This window comes from Salvelinus sp. IW2-2015, unplaced genomic scaffold (genome assembly GCF_002910315.2).
Source record: "Salvelinus sp. IW2-2015 unplaced genomic scaffold, ASM291031v2 Un_scaffold16616, whole genome shotgun sequence".
In the NCBI taxonomy this organism is placed as follows: Eukaryota; Metazoa; Chordata; class Actinopteri; order Salmoniformes; family Salmonidae; genus Salvelinus; species Salvelinus sp. IW2-2015.
Window position 1 is genome coordinate 383,990 of NW_019957674.1, and position 15,794 is coordinate 399,783.

Here is a 15,794-nt window from a genome sequence, read left to right on the forward strand (position 1 = left end):
ATTTGTGATTGATTGAACTATGTGAGTGAACAACTCCATACAAATCAATTCTGTTGAAAAACTATGTAACGTCAATTAGGATTAGTTTGTGTGTGCTTGAGAGACATGAACTACATACTTTAGTTGTTTGGACATTAGATAGTTTCTTCCCAACCTTGTTGGTCTGTCTCAGACTCCAAGCCTTTGACCTCTGGTCTGGCCCACTATAGAGGACGGTTCTAAAGCCTCAGCATGGCCCGGAGGATGAGGATGCGTTGTACCATGGCGGCCTGCCCCCTATCCTGCCTCCTCCTCTCCTTCCTTCTGACGAGGTCCAGCCTGGCCCAGGACCTCACTGGCTCCACCACCATTGACACGGACACCATCCAAACCCAGACAGCTCCGATGACCCCCACCACGGTGGAGCCCGTCACCATGCTAGTAACCACAGAGTTCGGTGGCGTGTCGACGCCTAGCGGTGACATCGCGGACGATGAGGACGTCATCCCGACCAAAGGCACCCTTTGCCAAGGTTACTACGACGTGATGGGCCAGTGGGACCCACCTTTCAACTGCAACATGGGCGTTTTCCTGTACTGCTGCGGCACCTGCTTCTACCGCTTCTGCTGCCAGTTCAGAGGGCAGCGCCTCGACCAGAGCATCTGTTCAAACTATGACACGCCCATCTGGGCCAACACGGGCAAGCCCATCACCACGGTGACCGAGGATCACAGTGACCAGGAGAGGGATCGAACCCACATGATCGTCTACATCATCTGTGGGGTGGTGGCCATCATGGTGCTGATGGGCATCTTCACCAAGCTGGGCCTGGAGAAGATCAGGGGATCAGCAGGGGCACAGAACGACCTCAGCAACGCCAGGTGAGGGAGGGAGGTTATTTTGCTGCAACCATGAAATGAATCAGGCAAATTCTTTTGGCAACTTTTATTCATGTGTGTGTGTGTTGTTAGGGGGAAACATATTGCAAGGATATTAATTGTTTTAATACCCACTGATTAGATTTGTGTATTTCATAAAGTTTTCACAAACTTGTTCAGGGACCTACCTGATCACTCTAGCCAGTGGTCTATTTACATTCATAAACTGTCATATTGAATATTGAAGGTAACTGCAGGGTGATGTTGTGTTTAACAACAATCTATAGGGAATATGACCTGCTCCAGAAGTTGAGATGGAGAGAGAGAGAGCGAGGAGAAGAAAGGCACAAAGGAAGAGAAACAAAGAGAGGGAGGAGATCACAATATGACCAGAGGTAATGCTATAGATATCAAGCAAATACTTATCAAAACTAAGTTTATTCTATACTGCCAATGGATACATTTACTCAAAATAATGTATCATATTCCCTAATAGCTACAGTATGTACACCACATGACATCCCAGTCAGCCCTCATCTCCCTGTAAAGTGTTTCAGCCAGRGTTGGTCAGGTTAAATATCTGGTTCAGGGTTGGAGCCGAACCCCTAGGACATCATTACTGAAACACTGCTACGCTACACAGGCTTAACTCTCCTTCCCTTTACCAGTTCTCCTGTTCTCTTTTATCCCCCTCATCTCTCTTTCTATTATACACTCCTCCTCTCTTCTCCTCCACCTCTTCTCCTCCTCTCTTCTGGGAGCCCTTGGTTTTGTTTTTGGTAATCAACGGAAGCAGGGCGACACGGGATAAGAGATTTCACCCAATCAGAATCTCTCTCTCTTTCTCACGCTTCTCTCCCTTTCCAACTCTCTTTCTTTGTCTTCTCTCCCCCTTTCTTCCTCTTTCTCTCCTCTGTCCTTTTCTCTCTCACTCTCTCCTCCACTCCCCCTCTCTCTCCCTTCTCCATTCTGCCTTTTTTACAGTAATGTCCCTATTAGCCAGCAGTTAATAACTCCACAATGGTTTCATATAACTCCACCTGGCCAATATTGAGATATGGAAATCTTCCATAAAAAAAGTTACTAAAAGCCCAAGGGAAGTATAAATTGTATATTTCTCTCTGAAATCCACATACTTATTGCACAGGGAGAGAACAGCGGCTCTCACAGTACAAGGCCATCAATGTCTCCAGCTTTGAGAAATATTTGCAGGATTAAAAAAAAAAATGTTTTTAGATGTTAACACCTCTCCGAAATAGAACACCCCCCCAACGATATACACTCCTTGCCTGATTAAAACTTCATACCAGATTAACTGTCCTGGCCAGATTAGACTCACACAGATTAAATAAATGTCTCTCAGATTACTGGAATACTGTCGCTACTCCTCTGCTGCCCAGCTGGTCTTGCCATGTTCATGCTACACTCTTAGAAAAAAGGGTTCCAAAAGGGTTCTTCAGCGGTCCCCATAGGATATATCTTTTTGGTTCTAGGTAGAACCCTTTTGAGTTAACTTTTTGGGGATAGGGGGCAGCATTTTCACTTTTGGATGAATAGCGTGCCCAGAGAACTGCCTCCTACTCTGTCCTATTATTATTATTAATATTGGATATAAAACACTCTGAAGTTTCTAAAACTGTTTGAATGATGTCTGTGAGTATAACAGAACTCATATGGCAGGCGAAAACCTGAGAAGAATCCAACCAGGAAGTGGGATATCTGAGGTTGGTCGATTTTCAACTCATCGCCTATTGAATGCACAGTAGGATATGGATCTGTTTGCACTTCCCACGGCTTCCACTAGATGTCAACAGTCTGTAGAACCTTGAATGAGGCTTCTAATGTGATGTGGAGCCGGATGGGAGCTGTTTGAGTCAGTGGTCTGGCAGAGTGCCAGGTTGGAACGTTATTGAATATTTATGATAACAACATCCTAAAGATTGATTCTATACTTAGTTTGACAAGTTTCTTCGACCTGTAATATAACTTTTTTAAGTTTTCGTCCGACGTCCGGCTGGACCTGCACGAGCGTTTGGATATGTGTACTAAACGTGCTAACAAAAGTAGCTACTTGGACATAAATAATGGACATTATCGAACAAAACAACAATTTATTGTGGAACTAGGATTCCTGGGAGTGCATTCTGATGAAGATCATCAAAGGTAAGGGAATATTTATAATGTAATTTCTGATTTCTGTTGACTCCAACATGGCGGAAATAAAAAAAAGATTCTGAGCGCCGTCTCAGATTATTGCATGGTTTGCTTTTTCCGTAAGTAAAAAAAAAATATCTGTATCTTTAATTCTATGTAAAACATGTATCTTTCATCAAAGTTTATGATGAGTATTTATGTTATTTGACGTGGCTCTCTGCAATTTCTCTGGATATTTTGGAGGCATTTCTGAACATGGCGCCAATGTAAACTGAGGTTTTTGGATATAAATATMAACTTTATCAAACAAAACATATGTATTGTGTAACATGAAGTCCTATGAGTGTCATCTGATGAAGATGATCAAAGGTTAATTTTATCTCTATTTCTGCTTTTTGTGACTCCRATCTTTGGCTGGAAAAATGGCTGTGTGTTTTTTTGACTTGGCGGTGATCTAACATAATCATATGTTGTGCTTTCGCTGTAAAGCATTTTTGAAATCGGACACAATGGGTAGATTAACAAGATGTTTATCTTTCATTTGCTGTATTGGACTTGTTAATGTGTGAAAGTTACATATTTCTAAAAAATATTTTTTAATTTCRCACGCTGCCTTTTCAGCGGAATGTTGTCGAGMGGTTCCGCTAGCGGAATTCCTGTCCTAGAAAGGTTAAATGTAGAACCCTCTGTGGAAAGGGTTTAACATGGAACCAAAAGGTCTCTACCTGGAACCAAAAAGGGTTCTTCAATGGGTTATCCTAATAGGGTCGGCCAAATAACCCTTTTAGGTTCTAGATAGCACCTTTTTTTGAGTGTATAGAGACCGACTCATTTCCACACAGTGTGTATAGAGACCAACTAATTTCTACACAGAGTATATAGAGACCGACTAATTTCTACACAGAGTGTATAGAGACCGACTAATTTCTACACAGAGTGTATAGAGACCGACTAATTTCTACACAGAGTGTATAGAGACCGACTCATTCTACCACAGAGTTATAGAGACCGACTCATTTCTACCCAGAGTGAATAGAGACCAACTATTTCTACACAGAGTGTATAAGAACCGACTAATTTCTACCACAGAGTGTATAGAGACCGACTAATTTCTACACAGAGTGTATAGAGACCAACTCATTTCTACCCAGAGTGAATAGAGACCAACTAATTTCTACCCAGAGTGAATAGAGACCAACTAATTTCTACACAGAGTGTATAAGAGCCGACTAGTTTCTACACAGAGTGTATAGAGACCGACTAGTTTCTACACAGAGTGTATAGAGACCGACTAATTTCTACACCAGAGTGTATAGAGACCAACTCATTTCTACCCAGAGTGAATAGAGACCAACTCATTTCTACACAGAGTGTATAGAGACCGACTAATTCTACACAGAGTGTATAGAGACCAACTCATTTCTACCCAGAGTGAATAGAGACCAACTAATTTCTACCCAGAGTGAATAGAGACCAACTCATTTCTACCCAGAGTGTATAGAGACCAACTCATTCTACACAGAGTGTATGAGACCGACTAATTTCTACACAGAGTGTATAGAGACCGACTCATTTCTACCCAGAGTGAATAGAGACCAACTAATTTCTACCCAGAGTGAATAGAGACCAACTCATTTTCACCCAGAGTGTATAGAGACCAACTCATTTCTACACAGAGTGTATAGAGACCGACTAATTTCTACACAGAGTGTATAGAGACCGACTCATTTCTACCCAGAGTGAATAGAGACCGACTAATTTCTACACAGAGTGTATAGAGACCAACTCATTTCTACCCAGAGTGAATAGAGACCGACTAATTTCTACACAGAGTGTATAGAGACCAACTCATTTCTACACAGCTCCTTTTGTCCATCTCTCTTCTTTTCTTTCACCCTCTTTGACAACACACCCTGCAGTGCTGCTCTATAGGGCGCTTATTAGAACAGCATGCAGTATCTGCTCTCAAATCTTACAGTCAGTTTCTACCAGGACAGGTGTTACTTTCATACTCCCCTCAATTCCCCCCCTAAAATCTCACAGCAGTTAGTACATCACAATTCTCCTATTCTCCAAATATCGGTGTACATAGGACAGAATGTACCACTCTACCCATTGATGCATGTCTAATCTAATGGAGGACATCGACCGGAAGGGACATTGCATAGAACTTAAACAAACAACAATAACCTTCATCCCAAAAGGCATCATTCCACATTCTGAATAGTGATTTATAGTTAAATTAACAACAAGAATTATGATGCTGACTTTTAGGTTGGTAGTGCATGGTTCAGACCACAACATTCAGAGAACATGGGCCCAGGCATGATAGCATGGCATGCAGTATCCACAAAGGTGAGGATTAACATGGGGAAGAGAAGACTGGGTGGTCTAAGGAACTGATCTGATCTAGCGAGCGAGCGTGTGTGTGTGTGTGTGTGCGTGCGTGCGTGCGTGCGCGTGTGTGTGAGAGATATGGCCATCCTTGGGACCTTAAGATATCATGTTCTATAACATGGGACTAAGATTGTTTCTAAAAAGGGCTTGACTTTAGTTATACCGCTATGCCCTTCAATAAGGCAAATTAACAAAACAAAAACTTGATTGCTTTACCAATTCTCCCTCTACCACTACATTCTTCTTTGATGAGCTATGCCTTTTACGTTGCCTGTCCTTCGCTGCTGGGTTTCAATGTCTTTCAGTATTAGGAAAAAACATTAAAAGCTGTGTCATCTTCAACCTGAGAAGCAACCCAAAGAAAGACACAGACAGACAGAGAGTTGGGCACACCCCTTCCTCCATCCCTCCCTCCCTCCCTCGATGGAAATTTCATGACATTTACCTTCTCCTGACCTCTTCCCCCCCCCCCCTTGAGGCTGTGCCTGGAAGAGACACACAAGGGTCACTGCTCATTGACTCAGCTCCAGGGGTTGAATTCTCACATTATCCTTTTTTCTAAATACCACAAAATGGCGCTGAAATGGATGTAAGGCCAAGCCAGAACGTAGATGTCAAGTTCTGAGGGAAACCAACATCAGGGGCCTCAAGAAAGAGAGGAAGTGTTGAGGTAGTAATGAATCATCTTTGCCSAGACCTACAGCTCGCTATAGTTTATACTGTAGGGTGACCAATAATCCTGTGTTTGACTGTCCATAGAGGACAGGTTAGGGGCCTGCATGCCACTGCGTGTGTTGTGCCCAATTCCAAATCGAACTCTAACCTCTAACCCCTGAGCACTTGTTTAGATCTGAAAGGATTGGATAGATAATGCATATGTCTCCTGGAATCCTGTGAGGTTCTGAATGTCACCCTAGCCTGCCTTCTGAGCGCTTAGATCTGCATACCATTAGGCAATAGCATTGGGCAGCATGTCCAATACCGTGTTATCATTGCTAAAACCAATCCATTATATTTAAATTAATAGTGTAGAGAATTGGTTATTGGTGTTCCCAATGTATCTCTGAACTGGTCTGCATGTTCCCATAGGGCCCTGGAGTGACACTGGGTGTATGTGAGCAGATTTTGGGAGCTGTTGGTGATGTCCCTGCTCTGTAACACTAATCTGAATTGACAGGGGATTCTGAGTGAGTTTTAACTGCACTGTTGACAGAAGGATGGAGATTGAGAAATGAGAAGAGAGCTAGTGGAAAAGAGATGGCGAGAAAGGGAAAGAGGCTGCGATGTAGAGAGAAAAAGGGAGAGAGAGAGAGAAATGGATCACAAAGCAAATGGGGTCTGACACGGACAGAGAGGTGAAGCACTGTTTTGGGAAAAGGTCAGATGTGAGGTGACACACACACACACACACACACACAAAACATAAATTAAATCACAACTCATCCAGGCTTCATCTGTTTGCTGTAATCTCCTTCCTGTCGATGGTTCTCTCGTCACTCAGTGCTCATCACCATAACAACAAAGCCAATTTTAACAATCCAATTCACATTATTCACACCGATTCCAAATCCAGTCTGGGGTAGAAACCGGAAGGGCTCCATTAAAGTTTATGATAATAGTGCCTAAACTTTTCTCAAGTAAGACCTTTGAATTGAGCTGTAGTGTTAAGATTTCCTCTTACTGGAACTAAGGTGCCTGTCCCAAGCCATAAAAAACAGCCCCAGACCACTATGCATTCAGGCAGGTAGCGTTCTCCATTCACCTAACCCAGATTCGTCCGTCGGACTGCCAGATGGTGAAGCATGATTCATCACTCCAGAGAAAGCGTTTCCACTGCTCCAGAGTCCCATGGTGGCGAGCTTTACACCACTCCAGCCGACGCTTGGCATTGCGCATGCTGATCTTAGGCTTGTGTGCGGCTGCTCGGCCATGAAAACCTTTGAATTAGCAGATATGTTCATTCTGAAAATGGTTCATAAAGTCAAGGAGAAAACATGATAGCAGATAATACAAGGACATCTCTGCTTTAGAAACTGCCCTCGGAGTTAATAAAGGATAAAGTACATTAGTTTAGAGGGCTAGATTTCCCAATCATCAGAGTGGGGACTGTACAGTACAGTACATCGATTCTGAGCTGGGCTGGATCAGAGGGCAACATTTTCCAATCATCAGAGTGGGGACTGTACAGTACAGTACATYGATTCTGAGCTGGGCTGGAAACAGTGGTGGTGAGTGATGAACACTAGGACTGAGTGTTGCTAATTAGCTATCTGCCTCCCTGGTATGGGAGGAGGGATAATTGATTGCTACACAGCATTAGAAGATGCGTGTCTCACTCTCCTTTGATTCGATACGATGTGCTTTCACCAAAAAGGATTAGCGATCATATAACGAACACTCCGACGCAGGAAGTCTTATATAAGTGGCTATAGATACAGAGACTGTGTCCCCAATGACACCCTATTCCCTATATAGTGCACTACTTCTGACCACAGGCTCTGGTCAAAAGTAATGTACTATTTGGCATGCAAACAGAGACTGTACTGTATGTAGGCAAGGCTAAATGTGATGCTCAATGCTTTTACCTTCCCTGCTGTCCAGGAGAAGGACGAGACGTAAGCCTATTGTTGCTCATTGACAGCAAGATGGMTGTGTCTTTCAAAACTAACTGACTTGAGATGTTATCATGAAGTTACTGGAATTCAAGTGGAAAGGAGGATTCTGGTCTGTTTATCATCTTTATGACCTTGAAGATACATTATTGATTTGATTTGATTATAGACAAACATAGTGTTGTTTACACATTGCAGGCTGAGTCATAAATGAATGGGCAGTAATGATGATCATCCCTTGTTTAAATGTAGTCCCAGTTTTTTTTACAGTATATCCCGTATTGATGGCCTATATCTACTTTATTATAGTCATTTAATACTAATTTACATCAAACACACGTTAGGCTAGTCATGTAAAGTTAGGGTAAAACTTCCTCACTTAAGCTAACATCTCTCAATTAAATGTTTTATTTTTACCACATAGATGGAACCTGTGATGGAAGTTAAACTTAGCCTCTATAAATGCACTAAATGCCCAGAGATAAAAGCAGTTTTGCTGTAGATTAAATGTCCAAATCAGCAAGTTGTTCAGTAGCGAGCCAAAAGAAAAGAGAACCAAGCCCTAGGCAGTCTCAGCTAGTGAGTCACAGGCAACATGAGGTAGAGGGAGAGAAAGAGAGAGAGAGCGAGAGAGAGTAATGTAGGTTTAGAAAGAGAAAGAAAGTAAAAGAGAGAAAGAGACAGATTCAGAGACTGACATGACAAAAGACTGAGAATGAGAGAGATTGAGAGAGAAATAGAGAGAAAGGAATATTTAGAGATTTAGGTGGCTTGAMAGAGAATACCTTTATTGGCCCAGTAGTTAAATGATTTGAGCACAATCTTTACTCAATTTTATTGGTACCAAGCCCCATGTCTTCATCCACTGCACACATAGAACCCCCGACACCCCAAACGTCTGCAAAGTCCCCCTGATGCCCCACATGTCTGAGAAGTCCCCCTGACGCCCCCACACGTCTGCAAAGTCCTTCTGACAACCCACGTGTCTGCAAGTCCCCCTGACGCACGCAAAGTCCCCCTGATAACCCACACGTCTGAGAAGTCCTCCGACGCCCCAACCCATCTGCAAAGACCCCCTGACGCCCCAAACGTCTGCAAAGTCCCGTGACGCCCCCCCCACACGTCTGCAAAGTCCCCGTGACGCCCCCCCACACGTCTGCAAAGTCCCCCCTGACGCCCCCCACACGTCTGCAAAGTCTCCCTGACGCCCCCCCCACACGTCTGCAAAGTCTCCCTGACGCCCCCCCCCCCACACGTCTGCAAAGTCCCCCTGACGCCCCCCTCCACACGTCTGCAAAGTCCCCTGACGCCCCCTCCCACACGTCTGCAAAGTCCCCCTGACCCCCCCACACGCTGCAAAGTCCCCCTGAACCCCCCACACGTCTGCAAAGTCCCCTGACGCCCCCCCCACACGTCTGCAAAGTCCCTGACGCCCCCCCACACGTCTGCAAAGTCCGTCTGACGTCTGACGCCCCCACACGTCTGCAAAGTCCGTCTGACGCCCCCACGTCTGCAAAGTCCTCTGACGCCCCCACACGTCTGCAAAAGTTCCTCCTGACGCCCCCAACACGTCTGCCAAAGTCCGTCTGACGCCCCCACACGTCTGCAAAGTCCCCCAGGCAATTCATCAGTTTGCAATATGTACACTACTGGTCAAAAGTTTGGACAGCTACTCATTCAAGGGGTTGTCTTTATTTTTACTATTTTCTACATTGTAGAATAATAGTGAAGACATCAAAACTATGAAATAACACATGGAATCATGTAGTAAAAAGAATCAAAAGAATGTTCAACAAATCAAACCATATTTTACATTTGAGATTTGTCAAATAGCCACCCTTTGCCTTGATGACAGCTTTGCACACTCTTTGCCACAGCACTGAAGGAAGTGATTGAAAAAGCTTCTTCTACTTTCCCCAATGCACAAGTGGTTATCTCCACCCTGCTACCAAGAAAAGTATTCCACCCTGCTACCATACAGCAGGCAACCATGCAACCAAATATTTTCCTGGCCCACCACTCCACCCTGGACTTGAACAGCCTTTATGACCAGGTCCACCTATACAAGGCAGCAGTGCTYACCTTCGCCCGGACTCTAAAGTACATCGCTCTCAAACGCAGCCCCAACACTTCACACAGGAGCAACAGATCAATAGTCACCCCGCCCAGACCAGCGAGACACCGTCCAAGACCTGTGGGACCCCCCCTGGAYCTACACATAGAAGACCCATGCCGAGAGGACCTACAGCCAGACCACAACGCCACCTGCCACATACACTCCCCCACCCCAACCAATCAACACCCCCCCCAAGCCAGTCATGCCCACACCCCATTACACTCTCAGATCGGACCTATGCCCCTCCTGCCCACCACATGCACCCCACCACCGCAAAGAGGGCCTCAACATGAAAGTCACACATACACCCAGGCCGTGGGCGGGCAAACAGGCCCAACCCCAACTCTTACACTAGCCAAAGCCAACGGCAGGTACCAGATGCTCAGCAGGCTCTGCTCACACTTACTGGCCTGAGGCCAAACCACACGACCAACAACATTGGACACTTTATGGAACACAAAGCCTTCAATATCTCATCCTGGAATATCCAAGGCCTATGGGTCCTCTGCCTTTGGCCTAAAGAGCAAGAACCTGGACTTCATCAAAGAAATCGGAAATACAGACATTGTCATCCTACAAGAAACCTGGTATAGAGGAGACGGACCCACTGGTTGCCCTCTAGGTTACAGAGAGCTGGTAGTCCCATCCACCAAACTACCAGGTGTAAAACAGGGAAGGGACTCAGGGGGTATGCTAATTTGGTATAGAGCAGACCTAACTCACTCCATTAAATTCATCAAAACAGCAACATTTTACATTTGGCTAGAAATTCAAAAGGAAATTATCGTAACAGAGAAAAATGTCCTCCTGTGTGCTACCTACGTATATCCCGCCACTAGAATCCCCATACTTTAATGAAGACAGCTTCTCCATCCTGGAGGGGGAAATCAATCATTTCCAGGCCCAGGGACATGTTGTCACGCCCTGACCTTAGAGATCCTTTTTATGTCTCTATTTTGGTTTGGTCAGGGCGTGAGTTGGGGTGGGCATTCTATGTTCTGTGTTCTATGTTTTGTATTTCTTTGTTGGTTGGCCGGGTGTGGTTCTCAATCAGAGGCAGCTGTCTATCGTTGTCTCTGATTGAGAACCATACTTAGGTAGCTCTTGCCCACATGGGGTTTGTGGGTAGTTGTTTTCTGTTTTGTGTTGTTGCACCAGACAGAACTGTTTCGTTTTGTTCACTCTCTTTGTTGTTTTTGTTGTTGCAGTGTTCAGGTTATTTTATTAAATTACAATGAACACTTACTACGCTGCGTTTTGGTCACCTTCTTTCCAGGAAGGTACACCTATAGCTCATCTTTTGGCAGTAGTAAAGTAGTAGTAAAGTAGATTACTTTATCACTGACCTCAACCCAGAGTCTCTCATAGCGTTCACAGTCAGCCCACTGACACCCCTATCAGATCACAGCAAAATCTACTTGAACAGAGAAATACTCAATCATGAGGCATCAAAGCCAAAGGAACTGAGTAAHATTAAGAAATGCTATAGATGGAAGGAATGTAGTTTGGAAACCTAMCAAAAAACAATTAGGCAACAACAAATTCAATCCCTTTTAGACAACTTCCTAGACAAAACAGTCCACTGTAATAGTGAAGGTGTAAACTTGGCAGTAGAAAATCTTAACAGTATATTTGACYTCTCAGCTTCCCTATCAAATCTAAAAATCTCAAATAGAAAACCGAAGAAAATGAACAACAATGGCAAATGGTTTGATGAAGAACGCAAAAATCTATGAAAGAAATTTAGAAACCTGTCCAACCAAAAACATAGAGACCCGGAGTCTACGCCTTCACCATGGTGAATCACTAAAACAATACAGAAATACACTACAGGAAAAGAAGGAACAGCACGTCAGAAATCAGCTCAATGTAATTGAAGAATCCATMAACTCTAACCACTTCTGGGAAAATTGGAAAACACTAAACCAACAACAACACGAAGAATTATCTATTAAAAAATGGAGATGTATGGTTAAACTACTTCTCCTATCTTTTTGGCTCTACAACAAAGAACAAACAGCAAAAACATATACATGATCAAATACAAATCTTAGAATCAACTATTAAAGACTAACAGAACCCACTGGATTCTCCAACTTCATTGAATGAACTACAGGACAAAATACAAACCCTCCAACCCTAAAAGGCCTGTGGTGTTGATGGTATCCTCAATGAAATGATCAAATATACAGACAACAATTTCCAATTGGCAATACTAAAACTCTTTAACATCATCCTTAGCTCAGGCATCTTCCCCAATATTTGGAACCAAGGACTGATCACCCCAATCCACAAAAGTGAAGACAAATTTGACCCCAATAACTACCGTGGGATATGTGTCAACAGCAACCTTGGGAAAATCCTCTGCATTATCATTAACAGCAGACTCGTACATTTCCTCAGTGAAAACAATGTACTGAGCAAATGTCAAATTGGCTTTTTACCAAATTATCGTACGACAGACCACATATTCACCCTGCACACCCTAATTGACAAACAAACAAAAAAAAAAAAACGCAAAGACTTCTCATGCTTTGTTGATTTCAAAAAAGCCTTTGACTCAATTTGGCATGAGGGTTTGCTATACAAATTGATGGAAAGTGTTGTTGGGGGAAAACATACGACATAAAATCCATGTACACAAACAACATGTGTGCGGTTAAAATAGGCAAAAAACACACACATTTCTTCCCACAGGGCCATGGGGTGAGACAAGGATGCAGCTTAAGCCCCACCCTCTTCAACATATATACAGTATCAACGAATTGGCGAGGGCACTAGAAAAGTCTGCAGTTTTTTATTTTTCTCATCAGACCAGAGGACATTTCTCCAAAAAGTACAATCTTTGTATTTGCTCCCAAGGATGAACCAGACTTGGAGGGCTACAATTTATTTTCTGAGGTCTTGGCTGAGTTCTTTTGATTTTCCCATGATGTCAAGCAAAGAGGCACTGAGTTTGAAGGTAGGCCTTGAAATACATCCAAAGGTACACCTCCAATTGACTCAAATTATGTCAATTAACCTAACAGAAGCTTCTAAAGCCATGACATAATTTTCTGGAATTTTCCAAGCTATTTAAAGGCACAGTCAACTTAATGTATGTAAACTTCTGACCCAACTGGAATGTCGGGATACAGTGATATAAAGGGAAATAATCTGTCTGTAAACAATTGTTTGGACAAATTACTTGTTGTCATGCACAAAGTAGATGTCCTAACTCGACTTGCCAAAACTTATCATTTCTTAAACAAAACATGTTGTGGAGAATGTCTGAAAAACGAGTTTTAATGACTCATAACCTAAGTGTATGTAAACTTCAACTCAACTACCTTGGCCTTTAACATCAGCGCCACAGTTAACTTCCACAAAGCTGTGAACGATCTGAGTAGACAAGGCAAAAAGGGCATTCTATGCCATCAAAGGAAACATAAAATTAGACATCACCAATTAGGATCTGGCATAAAAAATACTTAATCAGTTATAGAAACCCATTATCAAGTTTATTGCCCTTTATGGTTGTGAGGTCTGGGTCCGCTCACCAACCCAAGAATTCACAAAATGGACAAACACCAAATTGAGACTCCGCATGCAGAATCCTGCAAAAAATATCCTCCAGTGTACAATGTAAAACACCAAATAATGCATGCATTGCAGAATTAGAGGACCGATAACCACGCTAATTATCAAAACACCACTTAAATGTAACGATTCTCGTTGGTGGAAGGAGAGGAGGACCAAGGTGCAAGCGTGGGTACGTGATCATTTTAATACAACAAAATAAACTGAACAACTGAATTGACAAAAAAATAATAAAGAGCGAGAACGAAAACTAAACAGTTCTGCAAGCAATACGCACAAACAGAAAACAATCACCCACAACACACAATGAAAACAGGGCTACCCAAGTATAGCTCCCAATCAGAGACAACGATGAGCAGCTGCCTCTGATTGGGAACCACACCAGGCAAACACAGAAATGACAACCTAGACATAAAACAGAATGCCCACCCACATCACACACCTGTGAAAACAAAAAAAAAACCCGATTTTGATAAACTCCCATGAAATACCACAGTGTTCCATCACACCGAGAAGATTGTGGACCTGTTGCTACAAGAAAAGGGCAACCAGTGAAGAACAAACACCATTGTAAATACAACCCCTATTTATGCTTATTTATTTTCCCTTTTGTACTCTAACCATTTGTACTACATCGTTACAACAATGTATATATACATAATGACATTTGTAATGTCTTTATTATTTTGGAACTTCTGTGAGTGTAATGTTTACTGTTCATTTTTATTGTTTATTTCACTTTTGTATATTATCTACTTCACTTGCTTTGGCAATGTTAACACATGTTTCCCATGAAAATAAAGCCCCTTGAATTGAATTGAATTGAGAGMGCGAGAGAGAGAGAGAGACAGAGAGGAAGGAGTCCCTGTAAATTAGACTCTTGTTCCAACTGAAAACAGCGAGTTATCACATCTGACATCAACAACACTTCCCTCTCAGCATGGCACCACAACACTCCTCTTAGGGGCACAATTTGGCAGATGTGGTCAAAGTCCCACATCACACCTACACACTGTACCACTCAGCAGTGCCAATAGGACAGGCTCACTTTTTGGCACCTCGAACACAGGGGTTCCCTTCTGTCTGGTCCTCTTACCATGTGGTCCCAGTCCCTGATGTGCAGGTTGAGGAGCACTATTTGGTAGCGGGCGATACACTGAGTTAAGTTAGCGGAATAGAGGCACCAGCGTGTGAATAATGGATCAAGGGAGAATTCTGAGAATTAAACAGACTCAAAGAGAGAAACGTTCTAAAGTGATGAATGAGAGCGTTGCGGGTTGGGGGTTGTGTGTGTGTGTCTTGTTCTTCTCTTCTATCCTCCTGTGATCTAAAATCCCCAAAGTCCCCACAAGGATAGTAAAACAAGGAAAAGTCTCCCTAATGGGGACATTATCCATGCGGAAAAGGTTATTTTAAGCTTAATATGGGCTGGATTTAGGGTTAGGGTTAGAATTAGTGTTAGTGTAAGGGGTTAGTGGTTAGGTTTAGGTTTAGGTTTATGGTTTGGATTAGAGTTACGGGATAAGGTAATGATTAGGTTTAGGGAAAATAGGATTCTTAATGGAAATCAATTTTAGGTCGCCACGAGGATAGAAAACCAGTAAGGTGTGTGTGTCTGTGTATGTGTGTGTGTGTGTATGTGTATATGTGCGTGTGTAATTAACAAGTCCCTGCAAAGCCTGTTTTGTATAGCAACAGAGGGTGAAGAGCAAGAGAGTTCATCATTCTATCAATCTCTCCCATGATACATATCTCTCCCCATGACACATATCTCTCCCCATGACACATATCTCTCCCCATATGATACATATCTCTCCACATGACACATATCTCTCCCCATATGATACAGCTCTCTCTCCACATGATACATCTCTCTCTTCATATGATACATATCTCTCCCCGTATGATACATATCTCTCCCCGTATGAGACATATCTCTCCCCGTATGATATGGCAGAGAGATGTATCAATATGGGGAGAGAGATGTATCATATGGGGAGAGATAGATGTATCATATGGGAGAATAGATGTACTCATGTGGAAGATATTATGTAATCATGCTGGGAGAGAGAGACTGTA

General features: G+C 43.0%; 1 protein-coding gene across 1 annotated transcript in view; it reads left to right on the plus strand.

The window, feature by feature from the left end:
• Positions 1-204: 204 nt before the first annotated feature.
• The window catches only part of LOC139027493 (protein shisa-8-like), a gene marked incomplete at its 3' end in the record, with an annotated part of 29,636 nt that continues 14,046 nt past the window's right edge, over positions 205-15,794 (plus strand). The window contains exon 1 of the mRNA XM_070442775.1: positions 205-860. Coding sequence (XP_070298876.1) covers positions 232-860 — 629 coding nt within the window. The remainder of the gene's footprint in view (positions 861-15,794) is intronic.